The 22,449-nt window shown below is 50.5% G+C and overlaps 1 protein-coding gene and 2 long non-coding RNA genes across 4 annotated transcripts; 1 reads left to right on the top strand and 2 right to left on the bottom strand.

Annotated features, from left to right (window-relative positions):
* Window positions 1-1,216: 1,216 nt before the first annotated feature.
* Efna1 (ephrin A1) lies at window positions 1,217-7,777 on the bottom strand. Its single transcript, XM_034500369.2, has 5 exons — window positions 7,568-7,777; window positions 4,235-4,530; window positions 2,428-2,493; window positions 2,246-2,296; window positions 1,217-2,108 (listed from the first exon to the last, which is right to left on the bottom strand). The coding sequence occupies exons 1-5, from the start codon at window positions 7,657-7,659 to the stop codon at window positions 1,996-1,998; spliced, it is 618 nt and encodes a 205-aa protein (XP_034356260.1). The 5' UTR covers window positions 7,660-7,777; the 3' UTR covers window positions 1,217-1,995.
* Window positions 7,778-8,928: 1,151 nt separating this feature from the next.
* LOC143442031 (uncharacterized) lies at window positions 8,929-13,775 on the top strand. The gene is made up of 3 exons (XR_013109914.1): window positions 8,929-9,502; window positions 12,465-12,720; window positions 13,703-13,775. It is a non-coding gene; the product is annotated as an uncharacterized LOC143442031 (long non-coding RNA).
* Window positions 10,194-22,139, bottom strand: LOC143442032 (uncharacterized). 2 transcript variants are annotated; one of them, XR_013109916.1, is made up of 8 exons: window positions 21,573-22,139; window positions 21,210-21,423; window positions 20,519-20,667; window positions 18,831-19,167; window positions 17,378-17,522; window positions 16,447-16,545; window positions 12,032-12,185; window positions 10,194-10,329 (listed from the first exon to the last, which is right to left on the bottom strand). It is a non-coding gene; the product is annotated as an uncharacterized LOC143442032 (long non-coding RNA). The 2 variants fall into 2 exon arrangements; XR_013109915.1 differs by lacking the exon at window positions 10,194-10,329 and adding an exon at window positions 11,425-11,788.
* Between the last annotated feature and the right edge of the window lie 310 nt (window positions 22,140-22,449).

A 22,449-nucleotide genomic window follows, 5' to 3' on the forward strand; every position in this document is an offset into this window, starting at 1 on the left:
TCCCCGCGGAACCGCGCCGGAACCCTCCCTCGCCCGAACTGCACCGGAACTGGGGACCCTGCCAAACCAGCGCCGAGTACTGGCCGGCTGACTTGCTGTAATGTGCGGGTCTGGGTCCTCATCTTGTCCTTTAGAGTGGCTTAGTGGTTTTGGTAGGGTCCCTGCGTTTGTCCCCGACTCAGCCCCTCCTCACACTGGGAACCCCTTGCATCATCTAGACCACTAGCCTAAACTTCTGGGTTCTTGTATGTTCTTGTGTGCTGGACCACAAACCCCAAAATTTAGTCTAACAAGTCTTCAACGTGCTTCCAATCCATATCAGAACCTTGGTTACCCAGCTTTGGGAGGATCTCCCTGCAGGTTATTGAAGCCTCTTTCTAGTCTGTTCCCTAAATAGCAGGAATTGCTATCCTCTTTCAGACGTCCTCTCTTACACAACCTGCCCTATCCATGGGACAAGCCTACCCCTGGCCCCCTGTTCCAACATACTTGCTGCTGGGAACTTTCCCTCCCAGCCTCCCACGCAGCTTTGTTGGTGGGGCTGCACACATGCTTCGGCTGGCGTTCAGCTCCCTGACTCACCCAGACAGCATGAGTACCTGCATGGAATGCCAAAGCCCAGCGCTTGAGGCTGGTGAGGTTGAACAGAACTTAGAGTGGGTGCGGAGAGGAATCTATAGCCCACTCTTAGAGGGAGTTCTGCAGAACCCTCAGAGAAGGAAACACTCCTCCTTTGGCCTGGTAAGAAGCATGTATTTTTTAGGCAAAAAAAATTAAATCTAAGTTGTGTCATATATTTTTTTCCTGATCCTTCCTAGCCATTTGCTTATTTTGTCATTTATTTATTTATTTAGGTGAGATAAGATTTCACACTGTAGCACAGGCTGGCACTGGAATTTTGGCAATCTTGTTTCAACCTTCTGAGTGTTGGGGTTATAGGTAAGAGCCACCCTGCCCGGCTACTTATGTTTTGTGCTGCTGAGGGCTGACACATTAGGCTATACTCTACTTCATAAGGTTCATTTCTAGCCCTTTATTTTTGCTTTTGAGGCAAGGTCTGAGTTGCTCATGCAATCTCAAATGTCTGCCCTTCCCACCTCAGCCACCAGAGGAACTGTGCGTTATACCTGCCCCCGTTGGTACGGTTTAGCACAGAGCCTAACACACAATAGGGACGCTGTAGTCACAAATCAACACGGTGGGACAGAAAAGCATGTCCGTAAAAAACCAAAAACATCACTTTATTATGAATCCAAGAACACTGTATAAAAAAACCTGCAGTTGTAGAAACGAGCAGACACAGCACGTTTATATACAGACACTGTACATGTGGGCCCTGCCCGTTTAGCTAAACTCCACAGACTGTACACACGGGCACTGCCCTTATATCTTCACTCTAAAACCAGGCTGCTTTAGTCCTCCCATTGGCACAGCTCCAGGGAATGTTGCTCCAGGGATGGGGAGGATGCAGTCAGTGCCGGGCTACAAACCTCTCTGGCAACCCAGCAGGTGGAAATCTTGCAGAGATGCTGGGTCAGCTCAAGCTGCCTCTCCTGTACCTGACTCTCCCCCACAGGAAGCTGTCTCAAGCTTTTCCTTTGGTCAGTTCATCTGCACATCATGGCTTCCTTGGGGAAAGACATCTTTATCAAGTTCAGTGTCCAACTGCATGACCTCAGGCTCTTTTAGCCCATCTCCCACTGAACCCTCTTAATGGGCCAGGTTCGCACAGCTTGTTTCTTTGGCTTAAAGGTAGAAATCGCAGGGAAAGGACCTTCTCCACGTCTTTCTCCATCCCTCCGAAGTGGAGGTAGGATGGCACAGTCCAGCTGGGTGAACTCCTTTCGGTTAAAACCCTTAATACTGAACCTTCTGAGGCTTCATGGTGGCATCTTGTGCGTGTAGTGGGAGGGGTTCCCAGGGCTGGGGCTTTGGGGTGCTTATCCCTGCCCCTTAGTCCCGTTCCAATCCATAAGCCAGGGCAAGCAAACACCTTCACTGAGTTTGCAGCAGCAGCAGTGGTAGAAGCAATACTGCCCAAACCAATGGGAAAAGGCGGGGGGCGGCGCTGTGACCAATGCTATGCAAAACTTGCACTTCCGGGTCATCTGCGAGGTGAGAAGGCAAAGATAGACAAGGTAAGTGTTTGCATCAGCTTCCAGCCAAACAGGAGCCACCTTACCCCTCAGCCTCTTTAAGCAAACCCCTTTCTGTGACCCAGGCCAAACTGGCTCAGGCTACCTACCTGCTTGGAGTCTCTTCTCCTGTGGGTTGGCATGGGCCTGGGGATTATGAGCTGAAAGATAAGAACGGAAGTAGATCAGGCTTTGCACCAGGAGTCAGAGAGGCAACTTCCTCCCCATCCCAGACCACTAGACCACAACCAGCATGGATGAAAGGAGGCGGTTCACAGGGCCTGACACTCACTGATTTTGCCATTGACAGTCACCTTCAACTTCAAGCACTGGTTTTCCTGATGGTAGATAGGTTTGGCTGTAAAATAAATCCATAGGATGTTAAGGAAAGAGCCTTTGCTAGAAGACAGGAGCTCAAACCTGTCTGACTCTCCTCTCTCAGTGCCCTGCTTAAATTTGAGACAGGGTCTCTTTATAGAGCCCTTGCTGCTCTGGGATCGACTGAGTCGACCAGACTGGTCTCAAACTCAGAGATCCACCCGATTCTGCCTCCCGAGTGCTGGAATTAAAGGCATGCACCATCACACCCCACTAAGGCTAAGTTTCTTGTCTCTGCCTTCCGTCTCCCAATCAGAGTGCTGGGATTTCAGATGTACACAATAGCATCTGGCTTTTTATGTGAGCTCTGGGCAAAATTTAGGATGTTAGGCTTGTGTAGTAACTGCTTTTAAAAAAAAAAAACTTAATTAAATTTTGGGATGACAGGATCTGATGAAGCTAAGCTGGCCTTGAACACACTATATACAGTTGAGGATGCCTTTGAACCCCCAATCTTCCTGCCTCTACCTTCTGAGTGCTGGAATTATAGGCAGGCATCATCTCCCTCCCTCCTTCCCTCTCTGTATAAAATATTTATTGAATGTGTGTGTGTGTCCCATGTTTAGAGGTCAGAGAACAATTTGGGAAAGCAAATTCTCTCCTTCAGTCACGTGGGAACTGGGGATCAAATTCACATTGTCAGGTTGGCAGCAAGTGCCTTTTTATCTGCTGAGCTATCTCGTTGGTGCTCTCTCTTTTAAAGATTTTATTTATTTGTTTGTTTGTTTGCTTGTTTGTTTTATGTATGTGAGTACACTGTAGCTGTCTTCAGACACACCAGAAGAGGGCATCGGATTCCATTATGATGGTTGTGAGTCACCATGTGGCTGCTGGGAATTGAACTCAGGACCTCTGGAAGAGCAGTCAGTGCTCTTAACTGCTTAGCCATCTCTCCAGTGTCCACCCTACCCTTTTTGTGACAGGGTTCTCTATATGTAGCCCAGGTTAGCCTTAAACTAACCTTCCCAGCTCTCCTTGCTTTGGCCTCCCCAGGGCTAGGACTGCAGGTGTGTCCCACCAGACCTGTCCCTGCTCACTTCAATTCCTTTCTCCCCTCTGCACTTGATTTTAAAATTTAATCTTTAAAATGTTTTTAAATTAATTGTATGCACGTGAGTGTTTTGTCTGAGTACTGCGCTGTGTGCCTAGTGCCTTCAGAGGTCAGGAAAGGACACTGGGTCCTCTGGAACTGGAGGTAGCGTTAGACTTGTAACTGCTATGTGGCGCTAGGCATCGACCAGTGCTCTGAACTGATGAACACGCCTATTGGATCCTTTTTAGGGACGGTCTCACTCCAGTCCACAATGACCTGGAACTTTGTGCCAGGATTATAGGTGTGAGCCACCATGATTAGCTAGCTACCCTCAGTATTTACCCTCAGTTGTTACCTACTTTCTGACTTTCTCTTCTGGTGTGTCTGAAGTCAGGGTACTCATACATTTCCCAAGTGTCTGGTGTTTATGTCTATCACACAGCTTTCTCCTGGCCAGCGTATTTACTTGGGATCCTTCCTAGCTTCCTCAGGGACAGGGGCTGGGAGTGTTTTTTTAATTTTTGTGCCCATTTAGCAAACAGAGAGCCTAAGACACACCTGAAGCTCACTCAACATCCCTGATGGGAATGGAAAGAGTTTAGACTCAGAAGCGGGGTCTCTCTGCTACTTGACTCCCCCCTAAGCATGCGGCCACCAGTGCTCTGAGGCCTGTCCCTTGTGCACTTACAGATGTAGTAGTAGCTGTGTCCTTCCTTGAACTCCTTTCCCAAGGTGAAAGGTGTGAAGCGCTGGAATTTCTCAGACAGCTTCTCTGGGCCATGCTTGGCACTGGGCTGGTTGCACTTCCATCGGACCTGGTCCTTGGACTGGGGCTCACACGCCACATACTCCTGGTGTTCCACCATGTACAGTGTGTATCGCTCCATGGCAGCATCTGCCACAGAGTCGTCCTCATAATGTGGGCAGATGATGTCTAGGTAGTCATTCAGCTGCACGTGCACAGTGTAGTCCTCCTCTCGGAACCTGAGCCCAGGCAAAGCAGGAGGAAGCGGTCGGTTCACTCAGACATCAGCCCAGAGCCTTGAGCTAAATGCATCACATCGTCCCTCACAGCTCACACTGGAGTCCCAAAGATGTTTCCAGAATCTGAACTGCCTTATTTACTGATCTTGACTTCTTCAGTCCCTCACTACCATCTCTTACTCATCATCCAGTAACAACCACTAAGTGTCTCTCAGGTACCAAAGTGCCTTCTAGAACGCTCCAGGTATTTGCCCAAGGATGGGCTTCTAAACATTTCTGTAACTCACTTTCCCTTCTGCTCTACGGAAGAATGCTTCCCTGGGGACTTCTTTAAATGCTGGTAGACTGCACTCTGGGGCGGTCTGTGCTTAGGAGCCCAGGCCTCTTTCTCTTTCTCATACTGCCGAGTGCCTGTCACGTTCTCTGTCTTTACTTATCCTGTCCTGCCCCTCACACTGAGTCTCCCTCAGATTCCCACTGTACTTCAGCACCCCACCCCAGTCCAAACCCAGATTCACAGATAATCAAACGCTATCAGTTTCTCTCCAACCTTCCTTTCCTGTTACTCGTATTTATGCCCTGATCTCCTCGTTCCATTTTCTTACTCCTGAAAATCGCTGTGATTTTTATCTCCAAGAGTAACAATTTCACCTTCCCCCTGATGAAGCACTGCAGTTCCTAGACCTGAGGCTGCCTCTGCCCTTCCCTCCTCCCCAGGTGGAGCCAGCTCCCCTCCCCCAGTTGGTTCCCCCCAAGCCCTGCAGGCTCCAGCCTGACTGCCCACCGGTCCCTCCCCCTGAGCTCCAGACACCTGGCTCCAGCCCGGGTAGGGTCTTAGCAGTGGGAAAGTGCTTCCTCCCCTCCCGCTGAAAGCCAGGCAGCTTCTCCGAATTCCCCCAAGCACTGCCAGGCAGAGGCTCAGCAGAGCTGGCTGCCAATTTGCTTTAAACCCAAGTCCTTGGCATGGGTGGTGCCCACGGTGATGGTGGGGTTCCATGGTGGCCACCCACTACCCAGTCATCATGACCCTTTAGAGGCCTGGCCTTGTAACAGCTTGCAGCCTCTAGAACTAGGCTTACCAGGCCCCTCCCCCACCCCGGGGAAAAGAGAGAGAAGCAGAGGGAGGCTTTTAAAATTCCTCTCTGGAGAGATAAACATAGAAGCCATTTCAGAACAGGTATTTCAGCTCTGGGCCTGGCGTCTTTCCCCTATCCCCGTGATGGGCACTGACTCACTCATGTCTCACCCACCTCTGCTACCCGCCCAGGTACTCTTGAGAGCCTGTGAAATTTTACCTTGTCAAATGTGAGCAGGACAACCAGGACCCCAGGACAGCCCAGGACTGGTTTGCCCCAGTGCTGGCCTCTGGGCAAAAGGAGCAGAGAAGTCTGAAGCTACGGTATCTGTCTCTCCAGGACCAGGGTCCAGCCCACAGTGGCACCTTTCTCTGACACTGCCTGGAGCCTGGTGATCCCAGGACTAATGCCCACTACCCTGAGTCACCTATGCAACCCTACACCCGCCCTGTTCAGTTGCCACCTCTTCTCTTCCCCCAAGCTGGGCCTGGCTAGACCGCCCATGACCTCCACTCTAGACTGGCTTTCCTGTAGCTGTAAATAAGACAGGGTATGTGTGTGTCCAGAGGGCCAGGGCTGAAGCTATACTTAGCGTACTATCTCCTACACTTAACCTGCCTGTGACACTTAGTCTCCATCTGGAAAACGGGGTTATATTAGTGGTGGAGAAGACAGGGAGGGGGGCAAGGAAGAGGCTCCTTCCTGAAAGAGAGGAAACCTGGGAGCTTGGGAACGGAAAAGGCCAGGGTTACCCCCTCCCTGCTCATGGCTTCCTGTCCCCTCCTCCTCCTTCAGCCAACACCTGGCATGGGCATAAACAGGGACTTTGCTCTTTCCCACTACTAGGGCAGGACTAGGTCAGGGAGGCAAGGGGGCAAGCTCAAGGCCTGGCTGGGCTGTGCCAGCACTCCAGGACCAGGAAGACATTGCCTTTAGAGGTGGCAGCTGACTCTATCTTGCCCTCCGACATGCCCTAGACAACAGATCCTCAATAGGCAATGCCAGAGGAAACTGGCACAGCATCTATCTCAGGGGAAGGGGAGGCAGGCTTGCTGGATCTGGGAGTGGTTTAGTGGTATTTTGTGGCCTTGGCTCCTACCTCAGCAGCTGGGCGCCTTTTTCCTTGTCCCACCATACCCCCCTCTTTGGATTTGCCCCAATACTGTTCTCATAACTTGAGGAAACTCAAGGGCAAGAACAAAGGGCCTGACAGTGTCTTCCTCACAAGACCATTTGCTTCATAGCCTTAAAACCTGCCCGGGAGAAATTACCTCCTTCCTGTTACAGCCTTTGTAGCCCTGTGAACCCCTCACTCTGCTCCTCCCCAAGCTATCCAGTGACACTCCTCTTACCAGTTCCTTAGTGTGACCACCTCAGCCACTCCCTCGGTCTACCCATGCACAGCATGTGCCTAATTTATGCCACCCCCCCAAAAAAAGTCCGTGGAGATACCCTCCAGGGTCATCTTAAATACAGAATGAATACCTAATACCCGAAACTTAGATCCCTACGAAGGTTCTTCCCAGGGCTACCCTGAGCTTTGTGCCTACTCTTGATGTCAGTAGGTGCCTGTTAGTATACAAATGCCCAAGTGGCACACAAAAAACGGAGTGCACAGAAGTTTCGTGGGAGGACTTAAAGAGCCCCGGAAGCCAGGGCCAGCGTTCCATTATCAAGGCAGGATCGCTCAGCATGAGATCCTTACTTTAGAGTGATGGGATGCCAGAGGGCAGATAGGCGCTTGAAACAGCGCCTGTGCAAGTAGGCATGAGCAGGTTTCTGCCCTGGTCGGCTGCTGCCAGGTAGTAAGGGAAGATACAGACGGAGATGGGGAGCTATAGAGTCCTTCCCATCCCTGGCCACCTCTCCTAGGCTCAGGCCAGGGGTTGGCAGAGACAGTTACCCTGGGAAAGACCATTGCCAACCCGGCACCCAGGCTGCCAGGGAGTCTCAGGGCTTACTTGGGATTTGAACTGTTCCAGAAGACGATGTGGCGGTCCGCAGCGGCCAGACTGCAGCACAGACCCAAGAGAGGGGCCCAAAGGAACTCCATAGCGCGGGGCCGGGCCGGGCCAGGCCAAGACAGGACGAGAGCTCTGCAGTGTAAGGTTCCCACTGGCTTCTCCACGGTACAGTAGGCACCACGATCACAAATCTGGCCTCTTCGCTGCTCGACTCCGCCTTTTGGGCTGGCGCCGCTCGACACCCGCCCCGCCCCCGCCCCGCCCGGCGCGCGCTGCCCCAGGGCTTGGTGGCTACGGTGGAGGTGGAGGAAGGGAAAGGCTCTGGGAGGGAGGACTCGGTACCTCAGGGACGGAGTGCGCTCCGGGGTCTGCAAAGATCTTCCCATAGCTGTGTGTTCATTTACGAAGGGTGGGGGTGGGGGTGGGGGTGTCTATGTGAGACTCTGAAGGCTTTGTAGGACTGGAAGCAATCGCACGCTAGAAAAAGGGAAGAACTTATACGTGTGGGTCTGGGAACCAGTGGCTTCAGGACTCCGCTTTGCAGCGCGGGGCGCCAATCTTGTCAGGGTGTGAGATGGGGGGATATAACCACACCTTTCCTGAGATTCACACCCAGGCCCGCGCACTCGCCTTCTCACACTCTCTGATGATTCCCCCCTCCCAACAGTCCCCCCTGCCTAGACTCTGGCTTGGCTGCCCCTCCCCGCACAGACGCGGCTGTTTGTTTTTGTTGGGTTTGTCAATGTTGTCTTTGTTCAAGAGATTGTGTCATCGCTTCGATGCCCGGAATAAAGTGCGACGCTGTGTGTGATCAAATGTGTAACGTGTGCAGCCAGAGCTAAGGGCTCCTCCGTCCATCAGTACTTTGTGCGAGAACTCACAGGACCCTTGAACTCATGGGGTGTGTTAGGGGGATGTTCTTAATTTTTTCAATAGCGCCAAAGTACACTAATGGTCTGTTTATATGTTTCACGTGTGTCTTGAGTGAATGCGCTCTTGCAGATGGAATGTGGGAATATGGTCATGAAGGGTGACAAACTAACCAACACATGAACATATGGCGTGTGTAAATGCGTGTGATGGCGGATAGGTGTAAAGACACTTGTATGTGGAAGCGTGTGAAACGCCTGACATACATATGCTAATGTTTGTGAACAGTGTGTGAAGAAGAGGAGAAACGTGTTTGGGCGTGCAGCGGGGTTGGGTTGGAGTGGGGGTAGTTTGGGCGGCTGTGTTTGACTGAGTCTGACTTGGGTCTTCCAGTCGGTGGGCTCTCAGTACCAGGCTCAGAGCCCCTCCCCCGCTCCATGTAAACAACCCTGAAGGAATTCACCTCTCGAATCAGCAGCTGTCTAGAGAGGGGTTGGCGGCGTCTGCGCCTGAGTTGGAGCTGGCGGGCAGGTGTTTGATTAGGCTCGAGTGCATTCTTGGAACTGTAAAGTCAAAAGCTGAGTGTTTGATAGTTTGCGTGTGTGGCAGTGCGCCTGTGTGCGTTGCAGGGTGTGATGGGCGGGGGTTTTCGTCCCTGGCCTCCCTTCTTTGCGGCTGCGCATCAGGGCAAGCCGCGGACCCGAGGAATCTCTGCAGGGTCCGGCCCAGCTTCCTTAGGCTTCTAGGCCGTTTCATCCCGGTTTTTTACGGCCAGGCTTGGCGGCAGACCCTGTAATTACATCGGGCCAGGACGCCGTGGCCAGTTCGGTGCTGAGCCTGCAGGGGAGGAGCCTGGAATTGAGGAGGGCTCTGAGTTTTCCTCCTCCCCTTCCAGGAGGTGGGCCCTGCTTGTCGCTCTCACCATAAATATTTACTGAGCTCCAACTAGGTGCCGCGCCTCGTAACCCCGCGCCTGGGTCAGGGTCCGGCTTTGCACAAGCACACGCCACCGGCGCTCACACCTGCCCTAGGCGACGTGCCGGAATCCCATGCAGATCCAAGGTGTGGCTCGCCCCTCCCTCCAGGTTCGAAGTTTATCCGCAGCCTTGGGAAGCACCTCACGCGCTTTTTGCTCACCTGGAGGAACACCTAGGTGAAAGTCTCCCTCGCGCCCCTTGTGGTGCGCGTACTCCCTCCCAGTTCCTTTGCTTCCTAGGGTTTTGTCTTGTTCTCTGCCGAGCTGCCGGCGTGAGCACTAACAGTAGCCGGTCAGTGTTTGTTGAGTGATGTCACTCACTATAAAGGTGTAAACATGTGGTTGCTGAGAAACTCGCAGAGGTGTTAGGCAGTGGTAGATCTTTAAAGAAAATAGCCCAAGATTGTCTCCGGGGGAGATCCGGCCCAAAGCCGGATCACTTCTGCTGGCTGCCAATCTCCCTGGGCGCAGCCTAGGGAGGACATAGCCGCCTCCTGCCTGCCGGAGTGTAAGGCTGGAGCAAGCTGGCTGGAGAGGGTGGCTGAAACCTAGGCATCGACTGGACGCAGACCTCTGGTTTAGTACCTCCAGCATTTTCACTTCAGGCCTTGATCCTACCCATGCATCTGCGCTTTTAGAGGTAGCTCATCTGTTTTGGCTACCCCTTGGCTGGATGTTGCACGTTAGAGCGCAAGGATGAGGCGAAGATAGTCTTTGCCCTCCCGGAGTCCTGAAGTCGGCAGTGGACTTACGTCTGGGCACGTGTTTTCCTGGACTTGGGTAGTAGCGGAAATACTCCTAACAAAACAATCTTGCTAAGTGCTGAAAACTCAGACTCACAAAGCGTTCGCATTACCTGAGTGCTCCTGGAACCGCTGCGCCGCCTGGTGGGCAGAGAGGAGAGTTTCAGGCTCTGTGAGATGCGGACACGAACAATAGGAAGGACTTCAGAACCTAGAATAAATCTAGGCCTCCCGGGCATCTCAGTTCTAGCTCGCCCCGACGTGTCTGGCTTTGTTTGGGGCTACTTGTTACCCTAAACTTGTGTACCTGCGTTGTCTCTCAGCACTCCCATCCCCAGGCAAACATCTGTGCTAAGTGGCAAATATGTATGAGGTGTCTGTCTGGGGAAAACCCCTCTGTGAATCTCTTCTGGGAATTTTTTGGGGGTAGGGTTAACTCTGGGTGTGCTGGGTGGGGGTGGGGAGATCCTATTCCCATAGAGAGCACTGCCTAGCCGAAGGCAACTTTTCCAGACTGGAGCAGCCACAAACACTCAGCAGCTTGTCTTGATGCCTCAGGCCCCAGGTCATCTCTGGGTACTTAGATGGTGCATGGTGCGGTGGAACAGTGGGCCCTGAATTTGGAGCTGTTTCTGCTTCACTCTAAAGGCAGTTTAGAAAAGTAACGTCTACAATCTCTCACCATCTGTACACAGAGCAAATGTGTGCATGTTTTTTCAGTTTGGGAAATGGGGGGGGGGGCGGTAAAGAAAAGATGTCTTCTTTTCTTTTTTAAAAGATAGGGTTTCATTAATGTGTAGGGTTTCGTTCTGGCTGTTCTGGAACTCATTATATAAACCAGGCTGGCCTCAAACTCATAGAGATATGTCTTCCTCTGCCTCCTGAATGCTGGGATTATAGGCATGAGTTAATGGGCTTGAGGCATGGTATGGCAGTTAAAAATCACTGGCTGCCCATCAGAGGACCAGGATTCTAATCTCAGTATTGGAGACAAACCCTCTAACACTGTTCTACATTCCCTGGTGTCCATGGGCTGGCTTTAAACTCATGATCCACTTGCCACAGCCTCCTAACTTTTGAGATTACAAGTGTGTGTCACCACACTCAGCCAAAAAAAAAAAAGTTTTTGCTATTGCAAGTCAGAGTCAAAAGTTTTATCTACATGAAAGAGACACACACAGAGGAATGGATGTGCAGAGAAAGCTCTGGTATAGCAGACATCCCAGAATATCAAACTGAATCTGGTAGAGTGGTAGGAGAGGAGACAGAAGCTGGTGTGGGGATCCTGTTGCCAAGGACCCTGATACCATGCTTGAGAAGGCTGCTTTAGCGCACAGGTGATTAGCTGAGAACCACACTTCAGAGTTGTCTTTTAATAAAAAGAAAATCAGCTGCTGTGGGGAGTAGAAGCAGGATGGGGTGGGGTGGGGGGGAGAAGCTCAGTGACAAGGGTTCCAGTGTGATCTGGCTTGTGCAGAGGAGCTTGCAGGAGAGGACAAAGGTAGTCAGGGCTGAACTATGGGCACGGGCAGGGAGAATCCAGGGGAGGTGGCTAGACGAATAGCTCACAGGCAGGAGACGCTACAGAGCAGTTAGCATGGGGCCAGGACATCAGACCAGTGATTCAGGCTGCAAATGACATAATAATAGACAGCAACTAGTACTTAAATCAGAAATCCTAGGCCAGACCTAAATACCACTACCAGGAAGGCAGAGGCAGGGGGATATCTGATCTGTGACTTCAAGGCCAGCCTGGTCTACATAGTGAGTTTCAGGAGGCCCAGAGAGACCCGTCTTTAAAAACAACAACAAAACCCAGAAACCCTTCCCCACCCCACAATCAGTGGGCATCCGAGGTCCAATCCTCCCCACCTGTCTGCTCTGCTGTCTCATGAACCTGGTTGACAACATCGATGCCGGTATGGAACTCCATCCTCGGTGACTGACATGTCATTACCATCTTGAAATCAGAGTGGCTGACCTTATCCACAAGACACTCTGACAGGATCAGTGATATTAATATCTCCTATGGAAAGTTGGAAGGCAGAGAAAGGCCCATTAACCCCTCACCTGAGATCCGGGGACTTCTGTGTACCCTTCATCCCCAGTATATGTAATCCTGCCACAGCTTATGGTCTCTGGTCTCCATGTGTGTGTGTTAGCGTTTGGGGGAGTTTTGTGAGGTGGTTCCTCATGCTGGGGTGTTGTTTCGTTTTCTTGGTTTGTTGTTGGTTTGTTTGTTTGGGTGATGAGCTTGTTTTATGGTTACTTTCAGTCTTCTAACCCTTTATCATGCTCCTGTAAGTTCACCAAACAGGACTGCCCCTGCTGCTCAGTCTGGTATGACTAGATGTTCACACCTCCGAGGAAAAGACACACAACACTACCTCCTAGAGCCACCTTCACGCTTCAGGAGCCATGGGAAGGAAAAGTGGCAAAAGGTCCCCAGAACATGCTCTCTTCCAGGGTTTGGTGTGGCCTTCAGGCTGGCCTCAGCTCTTCAGTGCTGGACCCAAGCAGGGCCTCTTCTGTACACACCGGGCAAGCTTTCTACCACTGAGGTACACCTCTGGCCCTTTTTGCTATTTTGTTTGAGACCAAGGATCTTGCTAAATTGCCCAAGCCACCCTTAACTTTACGTAGCCCAGAGTAGCTTTGAACTTTCAACTCTCCTGTTTCATTCCCTGAGGAGGCTGGGCTTGCAGGTGTGATCAACCATGTAATATTTTTCCAATTATGACTAAGATGATCGCTGTGTAAAGTTTGGAAAAACAGAGAACATTACTCAGGAAAGCTGCCTCTGAGATGGGTGAGCTTTGGTTCTTTCCGGAGATTCTGTAATTCTTGTGGCAAATACCCTGAGAGATTATGGCTTGATGCTCAGGGGGCCAAGGTGGAAGTTCTTATATTTGCTGTAGGGTTTATGATAGTATTGTTCACCTGCACCTTTGATGTCTTGGGTCTTTATGGGCAGCTGCAAACACTGCTTCAGGCAGAGTCCCTGAGCAGTTAAGGAGAATGAGGTGCAGATAGGAAAGGTGCTATTTGGGTCTTAGGCTGGTGCCCTTGTTGGGGCTTACACCCTAAGGAGCTATTTCCGCCCCACCCCCTGTCCATATCCAAGGTCCCAGGAATGAAAGAAAAGCTTCAAAGTGCCTTGAGAAAGCTGCCATGAGGAAAATGGAGAGCATGTGTTCAGAGTGGGAAAGGGCTAGAGCAGGGTCTCTGTCCCAGAACCAGAGCATTGTGGGTATGTAGAAGAAAGAGCAGGCTTGGAGGGAGGTCCTAGGACAGGAGGACCTCACAGGTTCTGAGGCGCTGTCTCCAGAGCTTGAGCCAGCCTGGTCTTCAGCTGAAGTGGGCGGAGGTCTTGACAGTGCTCACCTGTGTATTAGGCATCTACTAAGAGACATGATTCAGAGGGTGCCTGACAAGGCCATGTGAGTCAGAAGATGGTGCTAAGAAGTCTGGGTTTGTGTCTTGGCTGTGGAAACGAAGAAAGTTATTTATTCTGAGCCTCGCTGTCTGTTCTTGTCTCCCCAGACCCTGCTTGTGAAATGGAGGCGAGAACGCTTTCTCCCTGGAAATACAGGAACTGAATAAACTATTGACTGGAGGAAGGCCTGGTGGTGTGCCTGGGGGAGGAGGCTTCCTACAGCAGCTGTGGCCCTAGCCTTTCCAGGCTGATTGGATACTGTGCTCCTGGAGGAGAAGGGGGCGTCTCTAGCACACTGGTGTGGTGGGAGGAGGAGGCACATGAACAGAAATAGTTGTATTAGTAAGGATGTGACAGATTCCCTAGGGCCATGGCAGCCAAGACATCAGGGTTACAGTCTGGCAGACAGTGGGTGGCACAGGAAAGCTCGTGAAAGTCTGTGCCATGGGAAGAGACAGCGCACAGCCACAGAGACTCTAGAGACTCCACTGTCTGGTCTGGCACCTGCGGGAGTGAGGGGGAAAGATGGGGAGTGTCTGTCCCACGGAGCCATACTTGTCTCTTCCCTGCCTGTTCTTCCTGCTTTCTCTCTCGTTGTCCATCCCTAGCCTGCTTATGGCCTTAGCACTAACGGTATGCTGGACACTGGTCTGCGCAGCAGATTCCGAGCTAGCTGTTAAACAGGAATGTGAATGGACTTCCTAACAGTGGGGAATAATACAAGAGATGCAGGCGGGAGGCTCAGCTGGGGTGGTGCAAGGAAGGGACCAGAACTACTCAGAGAGGCTGGAGCAGAAGGATACAACAGAACACAAAGTTAGGTAAACATCAGGGGAGGGAGAGGGAGTGTCTCTGTCAGGGTATATGCCAGACAGACTCTGGGTGGTCCTCTGGTGGAAGGAGTCTGAGTTGAAATACGCTGTGGCATTTAAAAAAAAAATATTTTTTAGATTTATTTTACTTTGTATGGTGCATGCACCACACACATGCACAGCACCTAAGGAAGTGGTAAGGTAAGCCTCATGGGTGCTGGGAATCAAACCCGGGTCCTTTGCAACAAGTGCTCTTAACCACTGAGGCACCTATCCAGCCCCAATCGAGCTGGGATACTTTAAATTGGACTGAGAAGGAGCCCTAAGTCTACCTCAGGCTGGCCTCAGAAACAAGCTTATGGGATGGATTTGACTGTTTCCCTAGGCAAAAGGGAAACAGAACAGGGAGAGTTTTGAAGGATAGTGGCCAGAGTGGGGAATAATCACCGTGTTAGCTTATGCTTATAGAAGCACTTCCAGTCCAGGCTCACTTGAAGCCCTTTGTGTTCAGTAAGGCCCTCCACTGTCAGTCAGCACAGCAGCTAGGCCATGCTGGTATCTTCATTTTGCATATGTTACCATAGAGAAGATGGCAGTGTTCTTGAGAACACACAGCTAGAAAGTAGTAAAGCCAGAATGTGTAACCCTTCATTACCCATTCCTCGAGAGAAATACTGAGGCCTGGGGCAGCCCACTAGGAAAAGGCACAAGACCATTTCAGAAACAGTGTGTGTGTGTGTGTGTGTGTGTGTGTGTACACATGTGGTGAAGAGTTGAGTCATCTTTTCAGCATCAGGAGCTGTGGTGATAGGCACTGTTGGGAAGATTGAGATTCACTGTTTGATTGCTCAGGTCTATTCTGCCAATGCCCAGGCAACCAGACACTTCCCTCCACCCCAACTCCCTGGGACTTCTGATGCACCGGACAAGCTCAATCAATCGCTCAATCACTGAGCTTAGAATTCACTTCTCACTGGTCAGTCATGGTCCTGATTACCCTTGTGGCTGCACTCTGTTCTTTGGGTTCTCCTCCTCAGGCAGGTTAGGGCTGACCTGTTCCTTCCGGTCTATGAACTGCTAACTCTTCCATTTCCCTTTAATGAGCTCTTTTCTTGCTTCAAGGGAGACCTGGATCAAGTTCTGCCACTGACAAGCCTGAACCTGGACCACCAGAAAGGGAGTAGTAGTGGGTACAGGGCCTGCCAGGATGGAAGTCTCCTACACACAGTGGGGGAGGGGGGATCAGAGGCAGATCTGGGTTTGCAGGAAGGACACAGAGTTCCGTTTTAGCAGGTCACATTTCAGTGCTTGGAATTTCCTGAAGAATGAATTGTCAAGAAGCTGCAAATTGGGGCCCAGATCTGGGTACAGTTTCTTCAGTTCAGGGTGTGGAGAATGAGCCTAGGATTTAACTGTGCTTCCCTGCAATCACCATGTGAAGGGGTGGAGAGCTGGCAGCACCCTGCCTTGAGGAGTCAGGCAGATGTCAGAAGAGAGGACAAGACACTCTATTAGGGAAGCAAATGACAGGCTGGTGTCCTGAAGGAAGAGGCCCCTCTCGTGGTTCAGCCCGTGCAAAGGAGGCTCATAGCAACCTGTCCTGGTCTATAAGATCATTTCCTAACCTCTTCCTGTGAGCGTAGAGAGTAGCCAGGCTCAGGACACTTATAACACCTATGGTACCTGAGAGATAGAGCATTCCCTAGCTAAGCCTGTGTGCTGAGGATAACAGGGAATCCCAGGAAACCCTTAATGTCTGGGGTTGCAGGCCTACACTAACAGGCTCTGTTTTAAGGATTTCCTTTGGGTTGGGGAAATCTGGGCCAAGCTGTAGATAAGGAGGGAGGAAGCCACAGAGAGACCCAGGAGATGCATGGGGAAACTGAGGATTAGGAAGGGATTCAGTTAAGAGCAGAAGGTGAGAGTTTGAAGAGTGTGGCTATTTCTCAGAGTAGGGCTGGAAGGGAGACAGAGATGGGTGGAAGGAGACAGGGGAAGGGAGCATGTAGCACCAGCTCTCTAGTTTCTTTAGGCCTTACCTGGGCAGAGCATGGGCCTTAGAGACTTTCAGGGATGCAAATCCCCATTCCATTGTACCCCTGACCCTGGGTAAGTCACAGCCGCGGCTGCTTCCTCCCCTAGGAAAAAAGGATATAACTGTCTATGCTTAGTATTAAGTGAGATTTTGTTTAAAGTGCTTGGTGGCTGGTACATCTGGCACACAGAGAGACTTTCCCTGAGCTGTTTCATGGTGGCTCTTACAAAGGCGGTAACAGGTTGCAACCCTGGTTCTCTCCAGCGCTTGCTGATGCTTAGGCCTTGCACTGTCCTGCCGGTTCCGCTCAAACTCTGCCATGCTCCCCAGAGTGTGCTCCTTATAGGTTCATAATGTGTCTGTGCTTGCTGAGGGTGGCAGCTATTCCCTCTACAATGTGTTCCTGCTGGCAGGAGCTGGGGCAGAAGGAGCTTTCTCATGTCACCTCTGTTGGGAGGTTCCCACAGCAGCTGTTTCTTTTCATGTGTCACTTTTCAGTCACAGTGGCACATGGAAGGTGCCACCACCTTGCATGGGACTGGACAGAGGGTGGTTTTGGCTGCTTGCCCCTTTGCTGACTTGTACTAGGATTTCAGTTCTGTCTGAGGACAACATCTTTCCAATGAATCACTTGGAAACTTCCTCAGCCTGTCTGGCCGTCACTCCCGAATGCTCGGTGACTTCTGACCCCAGCATATACACAAACTGTTGGGTTCTCAGTGAGTGACTTGCTATGCCCCCACCCCCCCACCCCCCGCCTTGGACAGCAATCCACTCCTACAGAAAGCTTGAACAAGTTGAGCTCTGGCCTGGGTGAGGGCAAAAACAAAGGGGTCAGGGTTGGAGACCCAGGGCTAGATCTGTCAGCATCAGGAGCCAGACCCCTTGCACAGCTTGAAGTGAGATTTCTCCAGTTGTAGGCTACACTTAATTACCTTCTGTGCCTAACTTCTGCCAGGCTGAGGACAAACTCGCGACCCTCCCCCAGGAAGCCTCAGACCATCTCGAAGATTCCTGTTTCAGCAGAACCCCCTCCTCATAGACATGATCCCTGTGTGTCGTTGGACGAACTGGAATGTTCTGTAAGATTAGAAGACATCGAGGCAGAGGTGAGGGAGGTGAGAGGGTGTTGGTGTCAGACGCCTATGGCCCCACAGGAGAAGTGGGCTTGGCTGTAGAATAGATCAGTCTAATCTGTAATGACAGACAGGAGACGGCTCAGTGGACTGAGATGGCCAGGAGTGGTTGGTGGGGAGAGTGACAGGAAAGTGTCACACAGTTCTTTGAGAGGTGGTCACAGACTGGTGTACTTTTGCCAGAGTCTTCACTGGCGTGTACAGAGTGCTCCTAGGTATCTGGGGGAGGGCGAGTGGAAAGGGAAGGATCGGAGTTAGTATATTGTGTACAGGAAGCTGGATGTGGTCGCACACACCTTTAATCTCAGCACTCAGGAGGCAGAGGCAGGAGGACGTCGATGAGGCCAGCCTGGTCTACATAGCAAGCTCCAGAATACCCAAGGCTATTTAGCGAGATCTTGTTTCAAAACAAAAAAACAAAACAAAAAACAAAACAAAAAATGAGGGGGGCTGGAGAGATGGCTCAGCGGTTAAGAGCACTGACGATTGCTCTTCCAGAGGTCCTGAGTTCAATTCCCAGCAACCACATGGTAACTCACAACCATCTGTAATGAGATCTGATGCCCTCTTCTGGCATCTGTCTGAATCTGGCCTCTCCCCACTGGCTTCCTTAGTTCCCTGCATGCATGTGACATACACCCACATGGATACGTACACATACATAAAAACCATTACGTTCTTTTCTTTAAAAATTACTCTTTTAATCATTTTTTTATGTATATTGGTGTTTTGTCCGCATGTATGTCAGTGTGAAGGTGCCAGAAGCCCTGGAACTGGAGTTATAGACAGGTGTGAGCTGCCATGTGGGTGCTGGGACTTGAACTCAGGACCTCTGGAAGATCAGTCAGTGCTCTTAAACATTGAGCCATCTCCCATCTCCCCAGTCTCCCAAATTTTTTTTTTTTTTTTTTTTTTTTTTTTTCCGAGACAGGGTTTCTCTGTGTAGTTCTGGCTATCCTGGAACTCACTCTGTAGACCAGGCTGGCCTCAAACTCAGAAATCCGCCTGCCTCTGCCTCCCAAGTGCTGGGATTAAAGGCGTGCGCCACCACCACCCGGCCACATTTCTTTTCCTGAAACCAGTTTGTCCATCGCTGACAGCATAGAAAAGAACCCACAGTTTAAACCATATGAGCAAGGGGACTGGGGGGCTCGGCTCGGAGGTCTGCAAGTCCTAGGTTCAATCCCCAGAACCCAGAAACAAAACAAAAATAACAATAAAATGTGTGAGTATTGCTGCATGGAAATCATACCTCGGTGATGAAAGAAGACGGATAGCAGGATGCAGCTTTGCGAGAGTCAGGAGGAGAGCGGATGAGAGTCATGAGCTCTCCAGAGCCTTTGGGGAGAGGCTGTGGCCAGAGGCTAGGGACTAAGGTGTAGCTCATGTCAGCCCAGGGCGCTCTGCTCCTGTCTCTGGTTGCCCTGATTCTGGACGCTGTTTGACTCTGAGGCTGGGAAAGTTCTTTAAATTCCTTCTCCATAGGTCCACCGAGAGTTTCCTGGATTTTTGTCTCAGGCTGACTGGGTGGTTTGTTAGTAGTCTTAGAAACAAAGAACATGCCACCCCACTTTGGCTACTGGCAGTGCCTATAAAATAAACATGATTAGGAAAGTCAGTGACCACCAAGACACAGAAGAAATGGAACAACTAATCAAATTCAACAAAAGCTTCCCCTCCCCCACCTGCTCCCCATCTCAGTCTTAACAGAAAAGCTGGGTGGGATATAGCACAGGCCTGTTTGGGGTGATATTTATATAAGAAGCTGGGTTCCTCCCTGGGGCAAGTAAAGTAAGCTGTAAAATTTGAAGGCGCGTTTTAAAATTGTTTCAAATCGTCCAGTGTGTTTCCTGTCTGGCACTGTACACAGGCATTGGTAAGGCTGTGTCTGTGTGGCCTAGAGGTCCTGTTAATGAGAGAGGCAGAGATGCCGGGAGGCCCCAAACATACAAACACGGGGTTGGGGAGAGACCTGTTGTTGGTCAGGGTGTGCCTTCGTAGTGTTGGAATGCCTATAAAGGACCTGTAGCCTCAGGGGGGTGGTTTAGTTAGTCTGAGAAATTAGCATCTTTGAAAACCCACGATATTATAAATCATTAGTTAATGACCCTGAGGGACAGTGATACAGGTCTGTGTAATACTGTTCAACCACACATCCTAACTAGAGTGTAGCAACATGCAATTTGACAACAGAGATAAGCCGGATGTGCAATCCCCTGTCTCACTCGCCTGTGTCCATCCAGGTTTCCTGGAAGTCTTTCCCAGAGATAACAATCCAGCTCCACCCTACAGCATCCCGCATAGTGATATAGTGAGCATAACATCTTTTCCGGGCCACTTTATCCCTTCTCCTCTGAACTGTAACTGATTGTGTCTCTTCCTATAACCAGACCTTTGAGGAGCAGAAACAGGTCTTTCTTGGCTGTTGTGTCCCCAGCAACGCAATGGGTCCCTGAACTCAGGTGGTGCTTTTGATCTGAACTGCTGATGTTATCAGCTCTGGTCTTGTTCTAAAAGGGAATTACTATTAATATATATATAAAGAATATCTTTTTGACATGGAACTAAGTTGGTAAAAGCCATCACATTGAGGGTGTTTAAAAAAATTTTTTCATGCTCTTAACTTCGATTTGTTTCATCTAATTACTTTAGATTTAGAACTGGTGAAACTGGACTGGCAAGATAGCTCAGCTAGGAAAAGGGATTTGTCACTCAGACCTTGGAACCCACAGGGTAGAACGAGGGAATTGACATGCAAGTTGTTCATTTACTGCCCCTTCAAATGCCTACACACGCACACGCATGTATACACACACAACATACATATACACATGCAACACTCACTACACACACACTACACACACTCACACACATGCACCCCCCCCACACACACACACACCATGTAAAATTAAAATTAATTTGAAGAAGGTGTCCCTTTACCTGTGTTGTAAAATGTTATCTCATCTGCTCAGGGACCACATTTGTGCAGGGTAGCCTTGTCTTTCTCCTGAAACTTCCTGGCCCTTGGTTAATGAAGGATGGAGACACTCTAGCTGCAGGACACGCTCCTAGAGCTGTGGAACAGGAAACTGAAACACGGAGAAGTACTGATGCAGGTGAGTGATTCAAACTCTCCCAAAATGCAGCTGCTTACTTGGGAATGTTAAAGGAAGGGAGGGAAGGAAGGGAGGAAGGAGAAACAGTGGTGGTGGTGGTGGTGGTTTCCAGTAAGCCTGTGCTGAAAGGGACCAGGGCCAGCCCCTCTCCTCCCCCACCATGCCCTTTCTGCCTCGATCTCCAGAATGTGGCCACAGAAGAAACAGGTTCAGGGAGCCTCTCAGGCCTCAGCTCTCTCATCTGTACAGTGCGAGGAACGACTCCCTCAGGAGGCTGCTGAGGTTCTTATAACCTGCCCAGCTCTGGCAGCTGGCAGCTGTGTACACACAGGCCATAGCTCAGTCTAGAGTTCCCAAACCCTCTCCTTCTGGCCTAGCCATGTAGTCCATTCATACAACTTAGCCTGTATGGCCGAATGGAATTGTGGGATACCCAGTTAAGTCTGAATTTCAGACTTCACTAAACAAGAATTTTCTAGTACAAACATGTCTGATGTAATATTGGGAATACATACCCACATACATTTAAATATTTTGCATTTGTGTGTGTGTGTGTGTGTGTGTGTGTCAGGGTATGTACATGGAGGTCAAAAGACAACTTTCCAGCGAGATGTGGTAGCACACAGCTTCAGTTCCAGCACTGGGAGGCAGAGGCAGACAGATCTCTGTGAATTCAAGGTCAGTCTGGTCCACTTAATGAGTTCTAGGACAGCCAAGGCTCTGTAGAACCTGTCTCAACAAAACAAAACAAAACAAAACAAAAGATTTTCAGGAGTCAGTTCAGGTCATTGGGCTTGGTACCAAGAACCTTCCTGCTGAGCCACCCCCTTGGTCCCCTTTATTACATTAAAATAAATAAACAAACAAATATTGTTTACCTGAAATCCAACCAGGAGTTCTGTTGTTTGTCCTCCACAAAGGACAGATTGATGATAGCCACACTGTCTGAACGCCTGTGACCTTGGTGACTCAACACTTTATCGATATCCAGGAAACAGAGCACTTTTACTTACTCGTGACAATTACTATGACTGCTTGTTGATCATATATGATCCGCCAGGCACGTAGGCACTTTATACTGCCTGTCAATCAATCCTGAAGTGACTCCAATGGCCAGAGTTAAGTGTCTTCATGGAGACACTGTGGGGTCAGGACAAGATCCCAAAGCCGGCAGAGCTGCCCCTGCCAGGCAGTGTGACTCTGGCCTCTGCCAGTGCCCACACAGTGGCATCTGCACACCCCCTCCCCTGTGGTCGCAGAGTATGACAGACTGGAGAGTGACAAGTGGAAGGCTCTCCTTTCCAGAAAAGAAATCCCAGCATGAGGGGTCGCATCATCTTCCCCAAGTCCTAAACCATGTTGTGTCAAAGACATAGATTTCAGACAAACAAGGAAGTTTCTAAACGGTAGGTGTTTCTGGAGCTGTTTGCTTTGTGTGAACCCTGCACTGCTGCTTGAAGTCTTGTGAAACTGGTCTCGGAACAAAGTCCTCCTGGACACGACTTGGGTTGTGTGTGGCGTGATACGTGACGCAGGGTGCCCCATGCGCAGTCTCCAACGGGCTTTGCTGGCTTAAATTTGGGAGTGAATGAAGCTTGGGCCTCTTTCAAGAGGACATTAGACATCGTTATGTTTGAGCAGCACTTTCTGGTGCTGTTGTTGTGGGCAGGTTCTTATCCTGTAGTCCAGGCTGACATGAAATCCACAATGTGGGCCAGGCTGGCCTGGAGCTCAACCCTCTAAAACCAACCCCTG

This window comes from Arvicanthis niloticus, chromosome 4 (genome assembly GCF_011762505.2).
Source record: "Arvicanthis niloticus isolate mArvNil1 chromosome 4, mArvNil1.pat.X, whole genome shotgun sequence".
In the NCBI taxonomy this organism is placed as follows: domain Eukaryota; kingdom Metazoa; phylum Chordata; class Mammalia; order Rodentia; family Muridae; genus Arvicanthis; species Arvicanthis niloticus.